Source organism: Melozone crissalis, unplaced genomic scaffold (assembly GCF_028551555.1).
Source record: "Melozone crissalis strain CALT ecotype California unplaced genomic scaffold, PUWL_Pcris_2 ptg000132l_1, whole genome shotgun sequence".
Taxonomy (NCBI): domain Eukaryota; kingdom Metazoa; phylum Chordata; class Aves; order Passeriformes; family Passerellidae; genus Melozone; species Melozone crissalis.
Window position 1 is genome coordinate 4,124,367 of NW_026535905.1, and position 24,220 is coordinate 4,148,586.

The 24,220-nt window shown below is 40.0% G+C and overlaps 1 protein-coding gene across 2 annotated transcripts in view; it reads right to left on the reverse strand.

The window, feature by feature from the left end:
* The window catches only part of CTNNA2 (catenin alpha 2), a 480,539-nt gene that overhangs the window by 379,452 nt on the left and 76,867 nt on the right, over window positions 1-24,220 (reverse strand). For both annotated transcript variants that reach the window (XM_054293256.1, XM_054293255.1), the window contains exon 3: window positions 1,622-1,817. In XM_054293256.1, coding sequence (XP_054149231.1) covers window positions 1,622-1,817 — 196 coding nt within the window. The remainder of the gene's footprint in view (window positions 1-1,621; window positions 1,818-24,220) is intronic.

A 24,220-nucleotide genomic window follows, 5' to 3' on the forward strand; every position in this document is an offset into this window, starting at 1 on the left:
AAAATCTAAAAAAAACCCACCCAACCAAAACCATCACAATAACAAACACCCAGCAGAAAAAATAACCAAAAAGCCCATAAAACCCCACTAGAACACTGGAATATCATTGTACATAGATCATACAGCAAATACTTAACTTTTTCTGATGTACTGACAATTGAATGCTTAAGAAAATCCAAACCACACAGGAACATGAAAACAGAGTGGAGAGGAGGAAAAAATACCCTCAGGAGAGAACAGACTGGAATATTCACTAATCAGTGCTTATATACACAGAATTTAACCCTGCATTCTCTTATGATCACTTCAGTCCAATTTTTGCAAGATGAAAAAAAAAAACCCATAGTATAAGTTCTGGGGTAGTAACTCACTGAATATCAGTATTTTACACCCAAATCCTTTAGACTCCTTTTAAAATCTCAGTTGAAGATCTCTCAGTCTTGTTCTAAAACCCTGGGCTGAGAATACTGGCAGATGGTATCTTTAGATTGTAGGAGTTACAACGGAATAAACCTGAAAGGTACTTAATTCTGCTGCAATAAAAATAATTACAAAGTCAATAAAACTGAAACATTTTGTTATATGCCTATATATAGGCATATATTGAAAACATATTTTTCCCCTACCACACAGGTAAATTTGGAAGCACCTCATACCCATTTTATCTTTCGAAAAAAATTGTCAGACCTTGTGAGTATCCATTTATCACCAACACCCAGAAAATAATTGTCTTAATATTGTTATTATACTTGTATTTTTAGGCTTTGATTTTTTTATATATTTAAAATCACAAGTATTTCTATATTGCTCTTTTATCTGGTTGATAATTGTTAGATTGTTCAGAAACATACGTACCATCATCCTAGTGCTACATTTGCACCCACAGGCTTCAAACCACTGCTCAGATTCAGCCAAGTGAAAAAAATCACATCATTTTCATCAATCACACAGCAGAATAAAAACCAGGCTGAAAATGGAACAGTAAGCTCTGGCACTGGGCAAAGCTCCACTCCCATCAAGCATTTTTTCCTGTTGGAACCCTGAGAATTTCAGATTTTCTGTGCTGCCAGGCACTGACCCCCAAGAGAACATTGCATTGATCTGAGGTGTGGAGAAGGCTTCCAAAATGGAATGATAGAACTGGGATTGTGGGTGTGGAGCTTGAATAGAAGTGTGTAATATCACAGGGTAGGAAACTTAGAGTTTAAGATTTTAGAATATAGTAATGTATATAAAGCAAGATGGAGGTTGTAGGGCAGAGGCTGGTCCTTCTTCTTTAGGTACTTCTTCACCTTCTTCTCCATGGGTTTGGGTGGTTTTGTGAAATTGGATAAAACAGTCCACATTGCAGGCATGGATGGTTGGTCATTTGGTTAAAAGTAAAAATAATTTAGGTGTCATTTTTTAATTGGACAGTTTATCCTTGAAAGGCCTTGTAGAGAGAGAGATGGGGCTCCATTTTTACCTTGTTAATGAAAGTGCTGTAGAACTCACACTCTGTGAGACTGTGACATAGATATGAACTAATAAAAGATTTGAGTCCAAATAATAAATACGATCTCACAATTTAATCCCAACCTTGGCAGAAAAGAAGAAAAAAAATCCACATTTTCCCACATACCTTGTTTTCGAACATCATCTACAGCAGCAACCAACTCCTCCTTGAGATCCTGGCTCTCTTTAGCAATTTGGTCTCCTTTTTCCAAGAAGTTCTGAGTGGCCTGCTCCACTGAGGCAGCCAGAACATGAGCTTTCTTTGAGCGCCCTTTCTTCTTGCCAGACGGTCCTTTATTGCTCGTGTTCACCAGCGTCGTTACCTTTGGGCAGGAAAAACAAGCTTTTGTCAGTTTGAACAATTCTCTATTTATAGGAACAGCTAATTCAATCCTCACACTATTTTCTGTGCCCTGGCAGGGATGTAGTGGGCACATGTTTTGAATAGATTAAATTGGAAGTATAAAATCCAGCGGCACGTCCCCCAAAAGAGGGATTTCCTTTTAACCTCTCCTCAGTCTGGGCTAAGCCAATCAAAGCCAAGCAGCAAAAAGATAAGAACCAGGCACGGCAGGGCTGTGATGCCAAAGCATCGTTTTTGTTACTTGTTTTCATTTTTAAAAAATGAAGACACTGATGAAGTGGAATCTGAACACACAAGGGTCAGAAACCACTCAAAAAGCAATTGTCCCTTGAGATAATGTACTGGCAGTGACATGCAAGTGGTGACAAAAACATTGTGGCCCTTTTCCAGACATGAAAGGTACAAAGAGCTCCCCCTGCAAAGATTATACAGGTTAAAACTCTTTGCCTTAGTGCTGCTTCACTATATTCCTAATATTTTGTTATAAAACCACAGCAGGCAGCGAAATGATCCTACCAGTATTTAAACAGAGGGAAACTGCTTCCATGTTTGCAGAATCTCCTGAAGGAATTCTTTATTGAGCTGTCAATAAACTGATTAAAAAGCTTAAAATCACAGCCCAGTGTGTACATCCCACAGCTGAGTACTGGGCAAAGAGGGAATCCTGCATCACCCCAGCAGTACCAGGCTGCTGCAACGTAAAACTGGAATATTGAATTGGGTATCATCAGGTGTTAAATGCACCAAAAAATGAGCAGGGATGCAGTTCTCCCTAACCAGGATACAAACCTGGGCACCTGTAGTATTGTATCAGTGTTCTAAGCCACAAATTTGCTGTAAGAAAATAAATGCCTTTGTAATAAAGACATTTCACTAAAAACCAAAAGATTCTAAAACAAGTATGAAAATTCACTGTTGTCTCATCCCTGTTACCAGAAGAGTGACAAGCAAGTGACAAGCAGTTCTGACCAAAAAGCTTTTTACCATGCTTTTTGTGTACTTTTTTTTTTTTTCAGCCAATATTTTTTTCTAAATCACATCTTAAAAGTACAGACTGTGGAAGAACAAATATATGTACCTGTATCTATATATACAATCAGGGCTTGAAAATACCATATACATGGATATATTGGGAGAAAAAAAAAAAGTGATCCAAGGCCTCCTTTCAGGAAGGAGTCTGCTTGGCGACTGGAATGTAATATTCATCCATCATATGGTTTGAGGTTTTTTCCTACTGTTTATATCTACAAATAATATTTTCTTTATTAGCTTTTCCTTGCAAATATTCCTCATGAAATTTCCTGAAGATCCTTTCATAGTTGATCATTGTCACTGGCATCTAGCTATGGACACCTACAGAAATGCAAACAATTCTAACCCACCACCAAACCATAAGAAAAGTTTATCAGAACTTCCCAATGTGGAAATAATTATAAATTGAGACAAAATATTTAGTAATATTTTCCTTAGGGCCTTTTTGAAATAAAAGAACTGCTTTTTGTTATGCTGCTTAATATGCAGAAATAGATAAAAATCACTTAAATTGTCTGCAAGTGCTCAAAATCTTCTCAGTTAAGAACATCTGGGTAGAGCAGATGAACATGTGCAGGTGCTAGGGATGAAGAGGATCCAGCACTGGAACTTTTGCTAATGCTCTCAGCTGCTGAGTCCACAACTCACACAGTCCATAGGAATACCCAAATTACCACAGAAGATGGAGATTTCTTCTACCACTTCTCATAACCCACATGTACAATACAGCATTCCCAAAGTCAATCCTCTTTGTCAAAAAGAAATACTGGTGTGTTCTGTTTGAGCCCACTTCATAAATGTTTTGTTGCCCTTTTTTTTTTCTTATTTATTTTGTTTCTACCATTAAAAAATAAGTTTCCATCATGTCAAAAGGTGGGACTCAAATATAATCATGGAAGAGTGCCAGCAAGAGAGCTCAAGATCACAAATGGTGCTAGAGACTTTGTTTGGCTCTGTGATTTGTAAACTTGAAGCAAAGGCTTTAAAATTTTAAACAAAATCTACTGTCATGAAATATTAAAAAAAAAAAGAAGCAACATCTCACTACCCTCTGATCAACAGCATCCAGATGAAACAAGGAGAGAAATCTCCATGTGGGGCTAGGATGTTCCCCTGGAAAATTAATTTCTGGATTCCAGTCCCTGCACCAACAGGTTGGGTTCAGGGTAATACAGAGATCTCATAGGAAGAAAGCAACTCATAAAAACTGGAATATTGCCATTTTACCCACCTTGTGTCAGCTTCTTTAAATTACATTAAATTACAAGTTAGGAGGCTAAAAAAGCAATCTCTTCCAAAATTAGAATTCCTGTTTCACAAAGTCAGCTGTACTGGGACAGGGCAAAGGGGAAGAAGACTTCTGATATCAGTGACAGAAAAATCCATGGCATCCAAGCTTCCTTCCTATTTTTAAAAATCCAATAACCTATGAATTTATATAAATTGCATGAAAAAAAATGAAGCAAAAATAATAATAACCTTTTATCTTATTAAAATAGCTTGGTTTTTCAGCAGGGCTTTCAAGCTAAGTGGTTTATTTTAAATATCTTGCCCCACCTAAAGTGGCACAAAGGAAGGAATGTCTCTATCAGCTTCTGTTACTAATTAATGCAGAAGTCACCCAAAATTCTGTACAATTATCAAATATATCACTTGATAATTACCATAAGCTCATTCGGCAGCCTTGTAATGATCCTGGCTTTGTGATCACACTAGGGAACCTTGCTCTCTTATTTTATTAAAGAAGCTTCACACAGTCCTAGCACAGATCTCTGCTGGAATTAACAGAACTTCACTAATTAATAGTTCAGCCCCATCCTGAATTAAGGCCTCCTTACCCAGCCCCAGCAGCACAAAAGGAAGGTGAGGATGTCTTTACTAAAAGCAGGAAATTCTATTAGCATGGATTTCCCCATGGCAGAGGTCAGGTGTGGGCAGGGAATGGCAGAAGTGAAAGGGGACAGAGCTGATCACACACTCAATCCATCAATCCCCTGACAGCAGCTCCAGCCCACACAAGGACATTCCTGGCTCTCTGAATTCAACTGTCTTCCCTACAGATTTCTGAAAGGGGCGGGCCACGAGTTTCAGAGTTGTAATTCTGCCCCTTTGCCTTCTCTTTGCTCAGTATCTGCTCGAATTTCTTTAGCTACCCAAGACTTTCCATAACCACGTTAAAGACAAGCACGTATTGACAACTCTTGAGGCAAATATTATAGACCTTTTTTTTCCCTTTTTTTATTTTTTAATTATCTTGCTAATCCTGATGGCTTCTCTCTGGTCCCATCCCACAGGACAGATGCCTTGGTGTTGTGTTTTCAGCACAGATTGGGTGATGAAAAGATTGAGAGCAGCCCTTTGGAGAAAGGCTCGAGGACACTGGTGGCATATGGCACAGGGATTGGACCAGGTGATCTTTAAAGGTCTTTTCCAGCACAAATAATTTGATGATTCTCTGATTCTACACATTTAAATATCAATGACAGAGGTTGTTGGGAGTTTTTTTTCTGAGAGTGGACAGCATTTATAAATTTCCTTGTTTTTAATAAAGCAAAGCAGGCAAATCAAATACAGCTCTGCAAGCATGAAAACAATTCAGACAAATACTTGGCTCTGGTTGTGACAGTTGCAGTCAATGTAAAAGAGTTTCTCTGAAGGATGACTAATTATTTACAAAAAAAAAAATTTAAATTCACTATTTCCCCCTATGCCCCTTTTTTCAAGTAAGTATTATTTGGTCTTCCTAGTGGCATTTTTTGGATGTGAACAGCTACAAGTTACTCCTCTCTTCTCATGTGCTCATAGGTCACCAAGGTGCTGGAAACACTCAATGACCTGAGCAAAGACAGCCCTGACATTTCAGTGGAAAGGCCTTTTTTTCTTTTCTGGGTATCAGCTGCCCTTCCACTCCACTGCACCCTCTCGCTGCCTCACTGGCTGTACAACAGTCACCCCCTGAGCACTCAAAATCCCGCTGCTTCCAAAAGAAGTATGTTGCATCAAAGGGAAAAAAAAAAAAAATCATTACAACTGTCTGAAAACACAAAACCTCTTTTTCCAAACTGTCTCATGGTTGTATTTGCTTTTTTTGTTTGTTTGTTTCTTTGTTTTCTTTGGCAGAAAAGACCTTTCAAAACACCTGGAGAGAGAAGCAGATTGTGTCGGGGGTTACATGGGAAGGTCTAATTTGATTCCCTGCTCCAAACAAGGTGGAGAACAGACCTGGGCACTGTGTTTGTGACCTTCCCTTGGACCACCCAGCAGCACAGCAAACAGGGATGGGGTTTTGCCACACAAATTCCTGGCTCTGCACACCAAAGACTTAAGTTATGGTGTGGCTCTCAGCAGCAGCTCATTAGCTGATCCCACTCCAACTGCAAGGTGTTACTGAGCAAAGTACAGGAGAAAATGCTTTCAACAACTACTTTTCATTCACATACAAAACAGAAAACAGCTAAATTGGATTTTTTCCATATTTCTGCAGAAGAGAAGATAACTTGCTGGGGTTTTTCCCATATTTGTGCTTATTTTCTAGTGCCACACAAAAAGAAGGGTATTTTTTTCCCTATTACACCAATATGTGTGAACACAGATGTTCTGCTGAGCACGATTCAGTCTGAAACATAACTCCATTTTTTGATAATAACTGTTCTTCAATTTTCCCTATCAACTTGAGTAATTTGCCACTGTCCTTACCCCATAAATCATAACAGCTTACATAATTAACTCTTGTAATTATCTCCGCACGATTAGCACCAGCTGTCTACCTAATTCATAGAACTCAAATTCTCTTTCTATTCTATGTGGATATTTGGATTCTCATTGATGAGCAGAACTTTGCCCATCCACGCTGAATTCCAGGGGTTTAACGCAGCTTTCTGCACTCCTTCCAGCTCCCCTCAGTGTTTGCAAACACCTGGGGGTGAGAGGCATTCAGGAATAAGCAGGCTCCTCTCCCTAATGCAGAAATTATTGGCTGGGGTGCTACAAAATGCCAGTGCCACACCTCCCTTTTGGCTGGGAAGCACCCAGATAACTGAGGCAACACTGATTACAGCCAGGATTTTTTATATTTTAATCCTCAGTGTAGCTTGAGGACAGCGAGCAGCCCTGATTCACATTTCTGCTGCCAAACACTGATTCCTGAACAAATCTGCATATTTATATTCTGCCCACATGATGCACCTTTAGGATGTAACTTGGAGATAGCAACACCATTGCTGCTAATTTTTATTTTTCTTATCAGTGCTCCCACCACAGGAAGAGGTTTACATCCTGGCCAATGTGATTGAATATTATATAAGGCACTTTAAAAGTTCTTCAGCAAGTATTAATTCTCAGTGGAATTTCTGACTACTTGTTATGCTATCAAAAAGAATAAAAAATAAATAAACCACCTCACACTTACTTTCCTCCTACAAATCTTCACGAAAAACTATCAAAAATGTCTACAACAGACACACAAGCCTGAAATATGTTTTCACAAAACATATTGTTAAGAAAAAGAAGACTACAAAAACACAATTAAATGAAGAATTATGGTTATGTTCCTCCTACAAATCTTGATGAAAAATGAAGGCACCAAAACCTGCAGCATGTTTTCACTGACTCTCCCATAACTGAAACAAGAATCAATTTAAATTAAGCTAATAAAATGTCTCCTATAATACAATTTGTCTCTAATTTGTAATAAATTAGATGCAAAGGTTATTAAATTCTCCTTTTGTGACAAATTTCTCCTGTTAATTGGCACTAAAGGACTGTGATGCTATTTAGAAGCCAAATATGAATTCCAGGAATTACCTGGTAGACAGCAAAAAGAGATTATGTTAATATTCCACTCATGAAAGACAGAAGATTTCTATTCCTCAGGTTTCCCAAGGATTCACTTGTTCCTGTACATTACCTTGAGGTTCCTCACACCATCCCATTGTCAGCTCCAGGAGTTCACCATCTCTTGGAACTGGCAGCACAAGCAGCAATATCCATTACTGTCCCCTCTCTGTGCTGGCAGGATTGCAAAACCTCACTTTTAAGAACTAAATAACCCCATTCCTGGGCACATGTTTCCAGTATCTTGTTAGGATTCTGGCAATTCCAGCTTTTGCCAAGAGAGAAAAGCTGAAGCAGGTGTTTAATTGGAGCAACTACACATTCTCTGGCAAAACCATTGGCTTAATCTGACTCCTAAAAAATCTGTTCAATGCTGTCAAATGTAAGAAAATGATGAAAGTCAAATTTTAAGATGTTCCTCTCAATGCGTAACTGCACAAAAGGGCTTGGTCCCAGGCAAGTCCAACAGCCAAAGACAGCAAAGAATCCACAGATTCCCATCGTTTCATTTTTTATGTTACACCAAAGCACATTGGGCTGTACCATTTCAAAAATTCATATCTATGCCTTGTGTTAAACATGCATTTTCTCTCATCTCTTTCTTCATTATGCATAAGAGTATTTCATGATCCCACTAAGATGAAAAGAGGAACAAGAATTCCTCCCTACACAATGGTCCAATTGTGGCAGGTGACCACCTGAGGGGCCAGGCCATGAACTGGGGGGCACAGCATTGCCCTGGGGGTAAGAAATGTGGGTTTGAAGTTCCTCAGGCTCAGAGAGAAGTGAACCAGGTCTTCTTCCTTCTGGGATGACCACGTTTACACCTGGGATAGTTTATAAGAAGGTTGGCTGCAACATCAGCATGCTTGGGCTTGAGGAATGAAGCCCATGAAGAAGAATGAGCCATTTCTTAACCCTGAAGGAAGATTTCAAGCTAAGTCCAAGCAAACTTGTTAATCACCATGTGATGGAAACTCCCCTCTGCAGGCTCAGAGTCCAGCATGTAAACTCTGGAAAGGATAGGATTTCAAAAAGCTCCCTTTCACATCTCTCCCACCACATCTTCTAAATCTCACTCCTAAGTTTCTCTCTTCTCCATGTGTTGAAAAGGAGAATTAATCATGTAACTTCTGTTTATGGATTACACTCCCAGAGCTGGGTGCCTAAACGGACTTGGCACCTCCAAACCTTCAAGTCTTCCAAAGCTCTAAATCAAGGATCCTTCTGGGTTTTATATAGCAGAGATTGAATTTTAATTGGAGCAACATTTGGCAAATCCTTCCTGCTTGTGATCCTGTCACTATCTTCCTTCTGTTTCTCATTGTCCAAGCGAGACAACATCACGTCTCCATGTGGGAACTTAAAATGCTGAAACCACCAAAGGCAAAGTTATGTGGCTCCAAATGATCATCTCTGTGCAACTCAGCAGTGGTTTAACAGACCACAATGCACAAAACATTCCTTGAAAGAGTAAAACATGAAGTTTATCCTACCCCAGCTAAACAAGAAAACTGGAATCTACCTGATAATCGGTAAATACACATTAAATAGAGTGACCTCAAAGCAGCCAGGAATGTCAACTTCCAGCGCTGTGCTAAATGACCTTGGCAACCACTGAGCAGTAATTGAGGATGAAGTAATTTTTTGCTTTTAGTAACTTTAGTTAATTTCTCATAGTCAATAAGTTATTACTACTGCAAGCCCCTGCTGACATCTGTTATTTTCCTTGTTAATTAAAACAGTAAATGTCACTGATGCCATCCATAAGTGCGTGTTTTTCTCCAGTTTTACCAACTTTTTATTTTGGGAAAAACTTTGTTGTGCTACTTTTGCACGTAGAAGAAAAGCCATCATCATCTCCAGTTTGCTGTCAGCATAGGAAGCCCCCCAAAAAACCTGCCCACCATCTATGTGAATGATAAATAAAAAGTACAAATCAAAGTATAAAGCAACACCCCATAACTCTAATAACTCAAATTCCTTCCAAAACTGAATACAGCACTGGTAGTCAAGCTTACAAACACATCACATGGAATATGTGAGATATGTAGGCAATACCTATGCATTAATATCACAAAATTAAGTCTCAAAGGGTATCAAAAATAAAAAAAAACTGTATTATGTGGGAGAAAATTATGTGTATTGTGTATTATTGTGGGAGAAAATCAACAAGCAAGTTTTCATTTCCATACTTAGTTATCACCATTATCAATCAGAAACAAAGCTACCTTGGCCTAAATATTATTAAGTAGATCTTCAAAATCTCAACAAATAAAAAAAACAAAAAAAACCCCAAAACAAAACAAAAAAAAAAAAAAACCAAGACAAGGAAAACACACACATCTGTAGTTGAATTAGAACCAAATGCAAGTGTATTTACACTCATCTCAAAGTACCAAATCACTTGAGAGCTATATACAAAAAAAAAAAGGCAAAAACCTACGTGGCATCACACTGCCTCCCATTCCACCAGCAGCATTTATTTCTCCTGGCTCTTTAGCAGAACAGAAAATAAATCCAAAGGGTCTGAGACTGATCCAAGGGAGATATTGCATTTAACCACATGAGGGCACACCACACTAGAGTAACAGAAAAGCTCCTGTGAAATCCCTGGGTTCATTGTACTTATGTTGTTTTATTGGATCTACAGGAGAGCACGAGCCTTGGCACTGTAAACAGCACACGTCTGACAAAGGGAAATTCTTAGCTGATATTTAATGCACTATTTTCTTGCCACTTGTTGTTAGCTTAAAAATCTGCTAGCAATGTTAAAAGCAGCAGTATTTTAAGATGTAGTTATCAAAGGAACTCAACCACAGAGCAGGCAGCAAGTTGTACTGCTAGGGGAAAAAATGAAGGAAAAAGTGAGATAGCAATTGCTTTAGTGAGGCTCTACAGCTTTTCATAACCAATTCTGGGGTTGTGAACTCTCCATCCCTTCAAGTGTCCAGGGCCAGGCTGGAGGGAGCTTGGAGCAACCTGGGATAGTGGAAGGTGTCCCTGCCCCTGGCAGGGGTGGAACTGGATGATTTCAATATCCCTTCCAACTCAAATCATTCTAGAATTACACTGAGGGACTAAAACACCTGCAAGTTTTATTTCCTACCTTACTAGATACCACATCTGGAATAGAAACTTCAATATTATCTTTCTTTAGGTTTTTTCTCCAATGACTCAGACATTGTACGAGGAGAAATAACACAAAAGGATTTAAATAATCCTGGACTGGATACCAAAATAAGACAGCAGGTAACTACAAAAGCAGGTAGAACAATATTGAAGCTTCTCACAGGCAGCTGATCTCTGCAGGCTGGAGAGAGGAGTTGCTCCACCAGGAGTTGCTTCCTCAGGGTAATGTTATTGTTTGTGAACTGCCCTAAACAGCACTGAAAACAATCTCATACATCACTAAATACCAAAGGCAAACGATTCCCAGGAGTTTCTGTTTCAGTTAATGTAAAGCACTGTAAGTGAGGGAAGTAAAGTATTTCAGACATATGTGGTGAGTTAGTGCTCTGGTTTCTCTGTAACAACTAATATATCTTTTTTTAATGAAAACCTTGCCCATAAAGAACGGCAGAAAACAGAAGCAAGCCATCTTCCACTCTATATATACACACAGATTAAATCAAAACTCCCCCAGAACTGATACTACTTAATTTTCTAGGGGGTCTATTCTGAATATTAAGAATAGTAATGAAATTAACTTCCTCCTGCCATTCCATTGCACTCAGGCTTATGTTACGAACAGCACAGAGTGTCCTGGTGAGACTGCAAATCCAGAGCACCTAAGAATTCCCACACAGGAAAGCAGAAGAGAGTATTCCCTGAAGGGCGCTTTATTTAGGTTGTTTATTTTGCACATTTCACACACTGTATAAAATCTCCATCGCCAACGTGAAATTCTCAAATTAGCACAGAATCACAGAATATCCTCAGCTGGAAGGGACCCACAAGGATCATCCAGGCCAGCTCCTGGCTCCGCACAGCCACGCCAACAATCCCACCCTGGGCATCCCTGGGAGTGGTGTCCAAACTCTCCTGGAGCTCTGGCAGATTTGGGGCTGTGCCCATTCCCTGGGGAGCCTGGGCAGTGCCAGCACCCTCTGGGGGAAGAACCTTTTCCTGAAACCCAACCTAAACCCTCCGTGGGGCAGCTCCAGCCACTCCCTTGGGCTGTGTCACTGTCACAGGGAGCAGAGATTGGAGCTGCAGACCCTGAGTCTTCTCCAGCTGAACAAGCCCAGTGACCTCAGCCACTCCTCATATGGCCCCCCTAGAGCCTTCAACATCTCTGTAGCTGTTGCGCTCATCATCATAACTCCATTTAGGCTGGAAGGGACTCTGGATATCAAGCCCAGCTCCTCAACTAAGCAGGGCCATCTTCAAAGCAGGATAAGGATTTGTTCCAGTACCGCAACGTCTGGTTTATTCATCAGTGTCACTGTCACATTTTCTGAAAAATCCCCTAATGTCCTGGGAAGCTGAGAAGCTCAGAGAAAAGGAAAACAATTCTTATCTCATTTGCTTCTCCTGTGTTTTGCTGCTTTGGAATGTGTCTGGAGATTGTTTATCCAACAGGTGATTGTTTCATTGGTTTCATGTGGATTGTTTTGGCTTATTGGCCAATCAGGGCCAAGCTGTGCTGGGACTCTGGAAAGAGTCACAAGTTTTTCTTTAGTATCTTTGTAGCTTTCTGTAAGTATCCTTTCTGTATTCTTTAGTATAGTATAGTAGAGTATTCTTTAATATAATATAGTATCTTAAAATAATAAATTACCCTTCTGAGAACATGGAGTCAGATTCATCATTCCTTCATCTGGGAACCCTGTGAATACACGACATGAGCCCCAAAAAGGACTCAGCACTGCAGATATGGTCTTAGAACAACTGCTGAGAGGGGAACTCTTGCTTCCCTTCACTCTCTATTATTTCTATGTTAAACCCACCAGAACAGCTCCATGTTGACGTGGCTCTCCAGTCCCATGCCCTGAATTTTCCAGCAGGGCTCTGACATTCTCCCTGCAGGGCAGTGCTCAGTCAGCCTCCACCCAGCCCACACCACAGCACCAGGTGACTCCATCCCCCTGCAGGACTCTGCACTGGCTTTTGCTGAGCTTCCCTTGCTTCTGCCAGCCCATTTCCCCACCTGCTGAGATACTCCTCATGCCAGCCCTACTTCTTGAGCGTATCAACCTTCCTCCCAAATTGGTGTTATCTGGAAATTCATTGAGAGTGTATTTCACCCCACTGCCCAGTCCAATGACAAGACATTAAACAAGGTCAGCTTGACCCCAAGCCCTCCAGAATTCCCTTGCAATTGGTGGACATCAATTTCCCACCCCCACTATTGAAGTCCAGGAGTCCAGCCAATTTTTGACCTCCTCTGTAGTCCCCATATCCCCTGAACATTGTAAAGGGACTGAAAAGACAGAGCCTGTATTTCATCTACAGTCAGAAAGCAAAGCCTATATTTCATCTATGTTTCTCTCTATTGTGTACCTTTTCACAGAAATACAGGAAAAAAAAAGCTATCCTAAAAAAACACCACCAGAAAAAGAACAGAATTTTGTTGTTACAAACAACTTGTGTGAGAGATTTGATGGAGTCTGTGGAAAGGCTCCTTAGGATCTTTTTTGTTTGTTTTTCTTTTTTCCTTAATAACAACAGACTGAGCTTTCAAGTCATTACTATACAGCTAAAATGAGACTCAAAGCCATCTTTTGATGGTCATGCACAGGGTGTATCTGCCATTGGAGATCAACCACTTCATCCACTTAGGCTGGGGGGATCTCACATCACTTTCCAGTACAGCATAGTTCATGAATTCCAAGGGTATGGTGCTAAGCTGGCACACAAACACAGAGTCACAGAATCATGGAATGGTTTGGGGTGGAAGGGACTTTAAAGACCATCTGGTTCCAAGTCCCCTGTCATGGGCAGGGAACACCACCCACTATCCCAGGTGGCTCCAAGCCCTGTCCAACCTGGCCTAGGACACTTCAGGGATCCAGGGGTTTCTCTGGGTAACCTGTGCCAGGATCTCACAGGGAAGAATTTCTTCCCAATATCTAACCTAGATTTCACCTTTTTCCGTCTAACCCATTACTTCTTGTCCTACCACTACAGTTCCTGATGAAGAATCCCACTCTGGCTTCCCTGTAGTCCCTCAGATACCGGAAGATGCTGTGAGGTCTCCACACCATCATCTCCTCTCCAGCCCCAACTCTCTCAGCCTGTCCTCATAGGGGAGTTCCTCTGGTCCCCTTCTCAACTTGGTGGCCTCCACTGGACTTGTTCCAACAGTTCCATGCCCTTCCCATACTGAGGGCACCCAAAATGTACCCAGCACAGCCAGTGGGGTCTCACATGAGCAGAGCAAAGGGGGACAATCAACTCCCTCAACCTGTTGGCCACACTCCTTTGGATGCACATTTATTTTGGAATTTCATCACTGGCGACCTGCCTCAAGGCAGAACAGATGCTAATTCAAACAGCCTGTTGTTCAGAGACTGAATTCCAGACATGGCAAAAGAGAACATTTCCAGAAACCTCCTTTGGTCAAACTTGAAGTAAGCACTGGCTCTCTCCCAGGCTTCTCCAGGAACTGATCCATCTCTGTCCTCCTCCTGCTGTTCTAGATATTTTGTCAGAAGAACAGAGAGCAGCAACATCAACCCACACAGAACTAACAGCCACTGCTGTCCCACACACTCCACAGACAGATCTGGTTGAGGAGACATCAACTTTCCTTTTTTTCCCCCTTTGTTTGTTTCAACAGAACCATGAGTAATACACGTAATTATGCCACTGCATATGGCACCTAAACCTTCCTGGTCACCCCAGCACCAGGCATTTGTCTGCCTACCCGATCCCTAGATTTGGGATTGTGGTTTTCTCCCCCAGGGCAAAGTTCAGGCTGTTTTTCCCCTCCTGCTGCAAATTAAATTCTCCTTCCTAACCCACTGTCCCTTTCCATCGCCACCATCAGCACTGATTTTCTGAATAGCAGCACAATACCAGGAACTGTGGATTAAACTTAACCCTGCGGGGAGGGAAACAACAAAATCACAAAATTTGAAGGGCTATAACCTCAACTGGCAGTGACAGCCAGGAAAAGTCTTAGAAATGTAAAAGAAAAGAATCTGATATATATTCCCAGCACTAAGTGGCAATTGGCAGAACAGAACAGCAGGTGCCAGGGAGAAGTTGGTGTGTCTGAAACACAAAGTGACATTAAATTGGTTTTCAGCTCATTCTGACTAAAGCAAAGAGACACAAAATAAGCTTTTTATTAAAACCCAAATGCATTAATTAACACTAAATATATGGACTTCAGGCTGTATTTGCAAGAATAAGCTATTTAACAGAGATGTCATCCTTAACAGCATATAATTCCATATTACATTTTAAAAACAATTATCTCAGTGGGCTATTACTGCTAAAAATTAAAAAGGAAAAGAACAGATCTTTTCAGTCAGCTTCTTAACAAGCACATCTAAACTGTTTTCTTTAATTATTAAAAGGAAAGCCTTTAAAAAAATGCCAAAATTCTCCCACACAACTGTTAAGAGTACACAAAGCCCTGTAACACAAATTTCCTTTCCCACAAAATACTGCTCAGGCAAAGAATGGTTGTTCTTCACAAATGCTACTTAGAAATGTTGAAAACCACCCAACATTAAGTCTTTGGGGATGCAGTTTCATTTATTTTTTGCCTTTAGAGCAATGCATAAAATCAGTAGAAATCTGTACATCTCTAAGTAGCAAAAAAAAAAAAAAAAAAAAGGCACAAAAAGTCAAAAAATTTGCAAATTAATCCAGCTGAACGTACAGTATGAGAAGTTATAGGCAGTTACCACACGGAATGTAACAGCTGGTAAAAATACCATCCATACTATAACCTAGGAGACTCCAGAGACTGGAAATAGTAAAATTAAGATTAGTATCTACGAGTGGTTTTTTATGTATCACAGTAAAAACAGGAAAAAAAGGATTAAAAGAACAAGCATTTAGTCAAACTAAACATGAAAATTCTTCCAGTCTGCCACTTGAAAGCTTGCACATTAGGCTAAGTACTGCTCCTACTGCTGCTTCAAGGTGTGTGTTTATACTTGGGTTGGGTATTGTTTGTGTTCTTTTATCTTAGATATAATGAACGTCTTTTTATTAACCGTGCCAATTGATTAAATTTTCATTTAAATATGAATGCATCTCCTGCACTGTTTCTAGATAAATTCTCTTTTTGGCTATTTGCTGTAAATTATATGAATATAATTATCAAGGAAGGAAGAAAATACCTGGTTTTCTTTCTTCCTTCCTTTCTTTTTGGGTTTTTTTGGTGGGTTTTTATTTTTTTTTGTTTGTTCGCTTTTTGTTTTTGTTTTGTTATGAAGAATACAGTTCTGAGTCCTTAGAGAAAACATTCCATTGTAATTTTAAAGGGAATTACATTTCTATAGAGTAAAAGACAAAGCCAGGTATGTTCTGGAGTGAGTTAACAGAAGGCAGTTTGCTCTTAAATCACTTTAGAAGATAATTCTACATCACTGAACAAAACCTTCACTAAGATTTATATATCAAATTCTACAATTTGTTATTTATGGGGATTATCCACCAGGATGACAGAATGATGAGTAATTGAAACCAATACTTTCTTTAATGCAAACGTACGAAGTTTTGGAGGTGCCACCAGGATAAGAGAGATACAAAATAAAGTTATTTATTTGATTATTACAAAACTGTACTGGAAAGATTCCCTGCATCTCCTCTGCCACAAGAGTAGGTTTTTTCTGATCTGCAGCCACAACAAGGATCTTTTTTAGGCAGCAGCACTGGCCCATCATGAACAGCAGTCGATGATTTGCAGCTGCTGGTTCTGCTCCACCTGCAGCCACAGCCACACCACATTTCCACTCAGCTCAAATAAATTGTGTTATTCACCCAACTGATGGAGTCAAACTCATGCAAAGCCCACCATGGCAAATAATTGTGAATTTGAAACCAAACCCAAGCTGCTCAAATGATTTCATACACATGATAATACAGCGCTAGCAGAACTAAGAGCCCTTATGCAAAGGTTGCTTGCATCACCTCAGTGTTTAGATGCTGTTTAGGATTTAGCTATCAAAAATTATGATCTTGCACTTTTTCCACTCAATATGTAAATATTGGACCTCTTCAAGGCAATTCTCTTTGGGACTCCTGACATTTAAAACAAAACAACGGCAGAAGGAGCAAATGAACTTTCTTACTTTAATGCAGGACAGCACATTCAAACTCTATTTCTACTTATTGAAACACTCAATTTAAAAATTCCATCAGGATTGTACTGCAAGCTGCTTTTGCTCTCTTGTTCCAGTTATTTACTTTCTCCTAATACTTTTTGCCTCAAGTTTCTCATTAAAAAATAAACAGCCAAACCTTTCCTGTACATACACAAGTTTTGATGACAGAGTGGTAACTAAAAGTTCCTACAAACTGAAAAATAAATGTCAGTCTTACAAATTACACTTATTTGTTACTATTTATTAAGTCAATAATTAAGTATTTCAAAGGCCTATTTTTAAGTTTTGAAGGCCTTTGTTAAGTAAACTGGTTTTGCAATAAATCTTAGGCCAAAAAAATGTGATTTGTTGTGTTGACAAACTTGGAAAAGTGAGAAGAGGATTTAGAGGAAGGTGTGGGAGTGGGATATAGAACAGCACATGCCTGGCAAAGGTTGTTGGGGTGTTTGAGGTTTTTTTGGATTGCTTTTAATATTGCACTGGAAGAAAAAAATAAGAAACACATCCTGTGGAAAACCCTTTTTAAAAGTTTCATCAGTTTTACATGATACAAGGAAGAGAAGAGACTGCTCAGTGCATGCATTTCAGATAAATAAAATCATCAGCACTCTGAAATTTAATTTTGAGATTCCTGAAATCTGTGGAAACCAAGAATCTGCATTTTTTATATAAACTGCTAAATAAATTTTTATTAAATTTGGTTAGTCAGATTGTTTCTGAAACAGGAAAACACCATCTCCAGAAAACAAAAATAAATTGATTTATGCTGAATTGTTCAATGTTAATCCACAACTTCAAGAGAAACTTGGATGAGCAATCCCTGCACTCATCCCAGCAGAGTCACACAGGTCTGCAACAGAGGGGCAGCGCCCAAAAACACATCCACAGAATTATAAAATTATTCATTTGTGAAGGAATTGCTTTTAGATGACAAGAAACTCTCTAAAGCTTAAAAACTATCTTAACAAACATCTTGAAAATATCAGCAATTAAGAAGGATGAGTCTAAAAAGAACAAGTGGTTTTTTAGGATGTAGTTATATGAAATTAAGGATGGGATTGCACATATTGAATAGCAGGAAATGTTTGTTTTCAGGAACACAAACAGATCACTGTGCCACACAAGAATAATTAGAAATATTTACATTTCTTGGGTGTCATTTTCTCTTTTCTAGTTTTCCTCTGTGTATTGTTGTTATTGTTGATTTTAGTAATTTGAAAAATTTGCACCTATGACTGTAAATACAAATTAATTAAAATAAAATCAGGAGGAAAAGTTCCATTCCTAAGCAACTAAATTAACCCAGGTCAGCACCCAATGATTTAATGCAGAATTAGACAAGCAGAAACTGCTTCAATTAATATATTCAGATTTCCAGAAGAATTAGAAGCTGGTCAGTACTGGAATAACCATTGATATGCTTATTCTCCCCCAAAGGCTTTCTTGGGAATTCAGATTTCATAGAAAATGTTCTAGATATTTTTTTTTAATAATGCTGACTATTGAGTAGGTGAGACAAAATTAAATTATATGGTAAAAAAAAATATATTATAACATGAAAACTAGGGGCAAACAACAAACCTTGCCTCTAAATGAGGCAGGATCTGCCTTTAAGTGACAGATGTTGTTTTACAAACACAATTCACACACAGAACACCTTCAATATTCCCCATATGTGTCACCACCAAGCAAACTTGAGATCTAAATAACCTGATGTTTTCCCACACAGGCAAGTGCAGGTGGATGTAATATGTTCATGAGGCTTAAATATTCCCTTTTATCCAGAAATGAAACAGGAGTCACAGAAAGGACATTAAGTGAGACAACCTCAGACAATTACCATAGAAACCCACTTACATCTGTTAAATATTTTTGGCCAGCAGATGAATTCAAGTCATTAAGTATTTATGCTCTCTTAAATACAATCTGTTAGAAATGGAATAATGATTTAATTTAATGCCCAAGCAAAGGGTTTCACACCTGTTACTTTCTGAAAGCCCCAAATATTTCCTGTTTAGCCACAGAGGCTCTGAAGGCTGTGGTTCCCCTGATGTTCCAACATCCCTGATAAACTTTTAGCTCCAGCAGAGGCTGGGAAGGGGCTGAAGCACCAAGAGGGGCTTGAATCCATCAATAATGAATCCATTATTCAGTAAGCTCATGATGCTCCTGCCTGAGGAATGAATCCCAACTCTGCCCTGCTCTGACCTGGGGCACAGCTTGCACTCACAGATAAAGTCCCCATTTAAAACGCTCTTGCCACAAAAAAAGCAGCTGATTTCTCTCCAGCTGATGAATCCCCTGATTTTTAAGAAGGTGTTAGGTTGCTTATTAGTCTCAAAAGTTGAGCAGCCAGCTCAGGGGGAAGCCAGAACTTCCTCGCCAAGAATATTTAGGCTAAGTGGAAAGGAATGATTTGTTAGGAGAATAAGAAGTCTCAGTGCTGACCTGAAACTATGCAGCCTCTAAAAATAATAAAAAGGAAAACCTACACATACACACACTCCAGAGGAGCACATTCCCTCATTCTGTTTAACACAGGAAAAAAATCATCCTTTCAGAGACAGCAGAAAAAACTCCCAGAAAAACCCAAAACACCACAAAGACTCCCCCAATACGTATTTAAAGTTGCATTTCTCATTGTTTCTGATTATCAGTCTCTGTGTGAAGACAGTGTGGTTGTTTACTCTTGACCCAGGCCCTGATCTCAATCCCACAACTTAATAAAAATCTTACAGCTTTTTTAGACTAGCACAATCTGACAATGTTTTTATTAACAAAAAATGTCTTGAGAACTGAAATGGGAGAAAGGTCAAAAAAAAGCATCAGAACCTTTCCTGCTTGCTCTATGAAAAAAAAAATCTTAATATTATGCCTTGTGTTTGTTCACATCTTTTTTTTTTTTTTTTTTTTTCTTTTCAGGAAATTGCTCAGACTGTAATCATAACCTTTCCCAAAGCCCAGAATAATATAACTCAATAATAAATGTAATTAAAATGTAACAGCTAAGATCCCTGGACTCAAGATCTCACATACAGAGTACCTCTGCCCATCAAAGGTCTCCATCAGTTTCTTTACTTTCTCTTGAGCCTGTGATAGAGATCTTGGAAGTGAAATACTTCAGCCTTCAAATTCAGCTGAAGGATAATAAATAAAAGGACGTAATAAATAAAAGGACACAGGAATAAAAGGACAGAGGAAAGAGACCCGAGGCCTCAAGAACAGTTCTGGCATTTGATATATGAATAAAGTGGAAAGGAAACAGATGGCACAGTATGCATAAAATCCACTATTATGCTAATGAAATTAATCAAACTAAAGCTGACCACAAAGCAGCACAGAGGGCACTTGCTGCTCTTAGGGATAAAATGGGAGACAAACTTCAGTGCTAAAATAAAAAGTTAGCACAGAGAGGAAAAAACAAGGATATACATAAAGTTATTGTTGTTCCAAAGAGATGCTGTGATGTGATTGCCACTGTTCAGAAAGGCAAAGAATGAAATTTAGCAAAACAAAAAGACAAAACATTCTGGCGGAAAAAAAAAAAAAAACAAAAAAAACCCCAAATCATTCTGGCACCATATGCATGGAAAGGGTGTAAAAATATTTGATCTATCTCACACCAAAACAGAAGCAGCTGCACCTCCCTGTCCTTCCCGCCACTGGCACAGCAGAACTCTGCTTTTTCAGACCTTGAAATGACCCCAAGCTGCACCAGGGCAGGTTTAAATCAGGGAAAGGTCTCTCACAGAAAGGGTTGTCCAGCATTGCAACACACTGTGCAGGGCAGGGGTGGAGTTGCCATGCCTGGGAGTGTTCAAAAAACCTGTGGATGTGGGACTTGGGGACACAGCCTAGTGGGGAACCTGGTGGGGCTGTGCTGATGGTTGGGCTTGATTGTCTCAGAGGTCTTTCCCAGCTTTAGTGGTTCTGTGATTCTGTGAATACCATCCACTGCATGACCTCCTCGGGAAATCTATTTCAATCCCTTCCCCAGTCTTGCTGCAAGAGAGCTACTCCCAATATCAATTTGCAATCGTCTGAGTTGGAAATTAACTCCATTATTTCTCTTCCTACCCACTCCTGCCACAGAAAACAAATCGTCCCATTGCCTCCTGGTGTATTTGAGAACTGCTTTCCACTTCACTCACCTTTCCTTAGAATAACTGCTCCATTCTGCCCCATCTTTCACAGAAAGTCATGTTTTCAAGGTTTCTAATCTTAGTTATCACTCTTACCTAGACACCCTGTAACTCAAATCTTTGCTCAATGCGGGGTTTTAACTGGGCATTACATCAAATCCTGGAGGCACAGACACTGAGCTCTGCTCTCTGTGACAGTGACAGACCCAGGGAAGGGCTGGAGCTGGGTCAGGGGGATTTCTGTGGGATATCAGGGAAAGGTTCTTCCCCAGGGAATGGGCACTGCCCTGAGGCTGCCAGAGCTCCAGGAGAGTCTGGACAACATTCCCAGGGATAGGATGGGATTGCTGGGGTGTCTGTGCAGGGCCAGGAGCTGGCCTGGATGACCCTTGTGTGTCCCTTCACGCTCAGGATATTCCTGAATCTTTCTCCTTACTTGACCAGCACAGCCCCACCAGGGCTGAAAAGCATGGCAGGAATATTTTTCAGGATGGATTTTCTCTGATCCACAGCTGATTTAATGCAGGCCTGTTCAGTAAATCACAACACTCTTGCCATGCTCATCCATGAGGCATTCTACAGTTCCTTGTCCCCTCTGTGAAGGCAGGTCACTGATGTGTATTTATGCAGTTAATTACACTTGGCCAAAGGCAGAGCTTTCTAATTGTCTGGACTGAATTAGATTCCATATTTTCAGATTATCATTTGCACTTTGCCAAGGTTATGTTGACTCCTCATTCTGTCTCCCAGCAGGCTTCCAGCCCCAGCTCAAGCTTGGTGTTGAAGGCATTTCTCCATTCCAACATCTGGACCTTTGGTTAAAACACTGAAAAAATCAGAATTCCATTCAGCTGACACACTTTTATTGACAGTGAAACCAGGGAGTAAATCTCAGTTCACAGCAGCTACACCTAAACCATGGCTCCCCCTGACAATGTCACTTCAGGCAGTATTAAAAGCTTTAAACAAGTCAAGGCACACAGCACCAGGCTCTCCTTATTTAGTCAAGTTTCATCCCTGACACAGGAGGTAACTGCAAAAATCCACGTTTCTTACAACCCGTACAAACACCACAAAAAGTGCTGATGACAATTAGCTGAGAATTAAATCACTGCTTCAAAAACAGGCAGTGGAACTGGAACAAAAAACTGAGAGAGTGATTGGAGAGAGCAGAACTTCCTCCCTGCACATCCCCTTTGTGAAACCTTCACCAATTTTGTGTTCTACCTCCTTTTTTGCCCAAATCTGAGGCTGAGGAAGTCTTGGCTCTTGCCAATTAGTGATTCAAGGAGAGTGATCCCTGAAGATTTACCAAGCCAAGCAATCTCCCACAGCCACCTGTCAGGACCCAGGACATCCCTCTGTCTGTCCTGAGCAGCCCAGACCCCTGCCAGGGGGCTCAGAGACCCTGGCACAGAGCCCAAAACACCTGTGGGTTTGATTATGACCCATGGAGCAAGTGACCAACCTCAGATGAAGATCTGCAAGCCATGACAAGTTAAGTAGAATGATAGTGAATTTATCACAGGGTGAAAAAGTAGATTTTGGGGTTTTTAGAATGGGGATTAAGGGGGGCATGATGGAGGGATCTGAGCATGTCCAGCCTTTCTCCTTCTTCTTCTTGGCCTCCATCTTCTGCTGTGATGGTGGCACTTTTAGATTGGTTTAGAGTAGAAGCTCACTGTCTGACATAGGTGATAGGTATTGGAAAGTAATTGTAAATATTGTACATGTAGTTTTTAGTATAAGAAGATAACACTGCCCCGGGGGCAAGCACAATGCTCTGTCTGACCTGCTGAACAGACCTTGGCTGGACAGGAGAAAGAATTTTATAGATAAGAAACAATGAACAACGTTGAGACCAAGAAATGAGGAGCCCTGACTCTTTCTTCAAGCGCCAGGCTGGGACAAGAGACTTTCCAACTTTTCTTGGGGTCACTCTGAGCAGCGAGAGATCCCAACAGCCACCTGCCCCTGGACACTGCTAAAGACAGCAGACAGGGCAACCCCCAGCTCAGCCAGGCAGCCCTTCCCAGCATCACATCTCAGCAAAGCACCCATCCTTCAGGGGTTTTGCTGCTTTTTAACAGGACTCTGCTGTCACAGACAACTTCTATAAAAAAATTCTTTCCTTAGGATTTTTTCTTCCTGAGAAGCTGAGAGGCCTCAGGAACAAAATGTAAACATTGATTATCTGCTGCTGTGGAATGCAACAGGTGCATCTGTGATTGACCCATCTTAGATGTTTATAATTAATGGCCAATCACAGCCCAGCCGGCTCGGACAGAGAGTCTGGGACACAAGCCTTTGTTCTCATTCTTTTCTATTCTTAGCCAGCCTTCTGATGAAAGCTTTTCTTCTATTCTTTTAGTATAGTTCTAATGTAATATATATCATAAAATAATAAATATAGAGTCAGATCTCCATCTCTTCCCTCAACCTGACTCCCCTGTGAACACCGTCACACTCTGCCTCTGAAAAGCAAAGGAATTAACAGGACTTTTGCCTCTGCTGCCTGGATGCAGCAGCTGATAATTCCTAATGTGTTATCCTCTTGGAAGGCTGGAAGAAAATTTCAACAGAAATTTCAAAATTTTAAAATTTCCATTTAAGCCATGCAAAGATTATTTCTTGGCTAACCAAGTACTAAAGAACATATTCAGTCCCACCTGAAAAACCTGTGTAAGAATTGCCTAGAAACTGGGTTGTTCAAGTCCATGGATATGGCCCAAAATCTGCCCAGATCTCCCCATGCTGAAAGCAGAGATGTGTTAGGGCAGCTGAGTGAGTGACAGAAAACATCCCTCATGTGCTGTGCCAGGGTATGGCACAAATCATTTTAATTTTCTTTTTTCAGTCTCTGCATAGTTAAGGCCATGATGTGTAATTTTTATTCTAACATCTAAAAAAACACCAGAATTTTAAATCTTGAGTATCTCCTTTAGCAAAATACAGATTTTTTTTTTTTAAAGGTTTTATCTATAATGCTCCTTCACAAGGAAAAGCACTTCTGTTTATTCCATCTTTGAACAATTTGATTTTATATTTATGTGTAGGAATCTGTA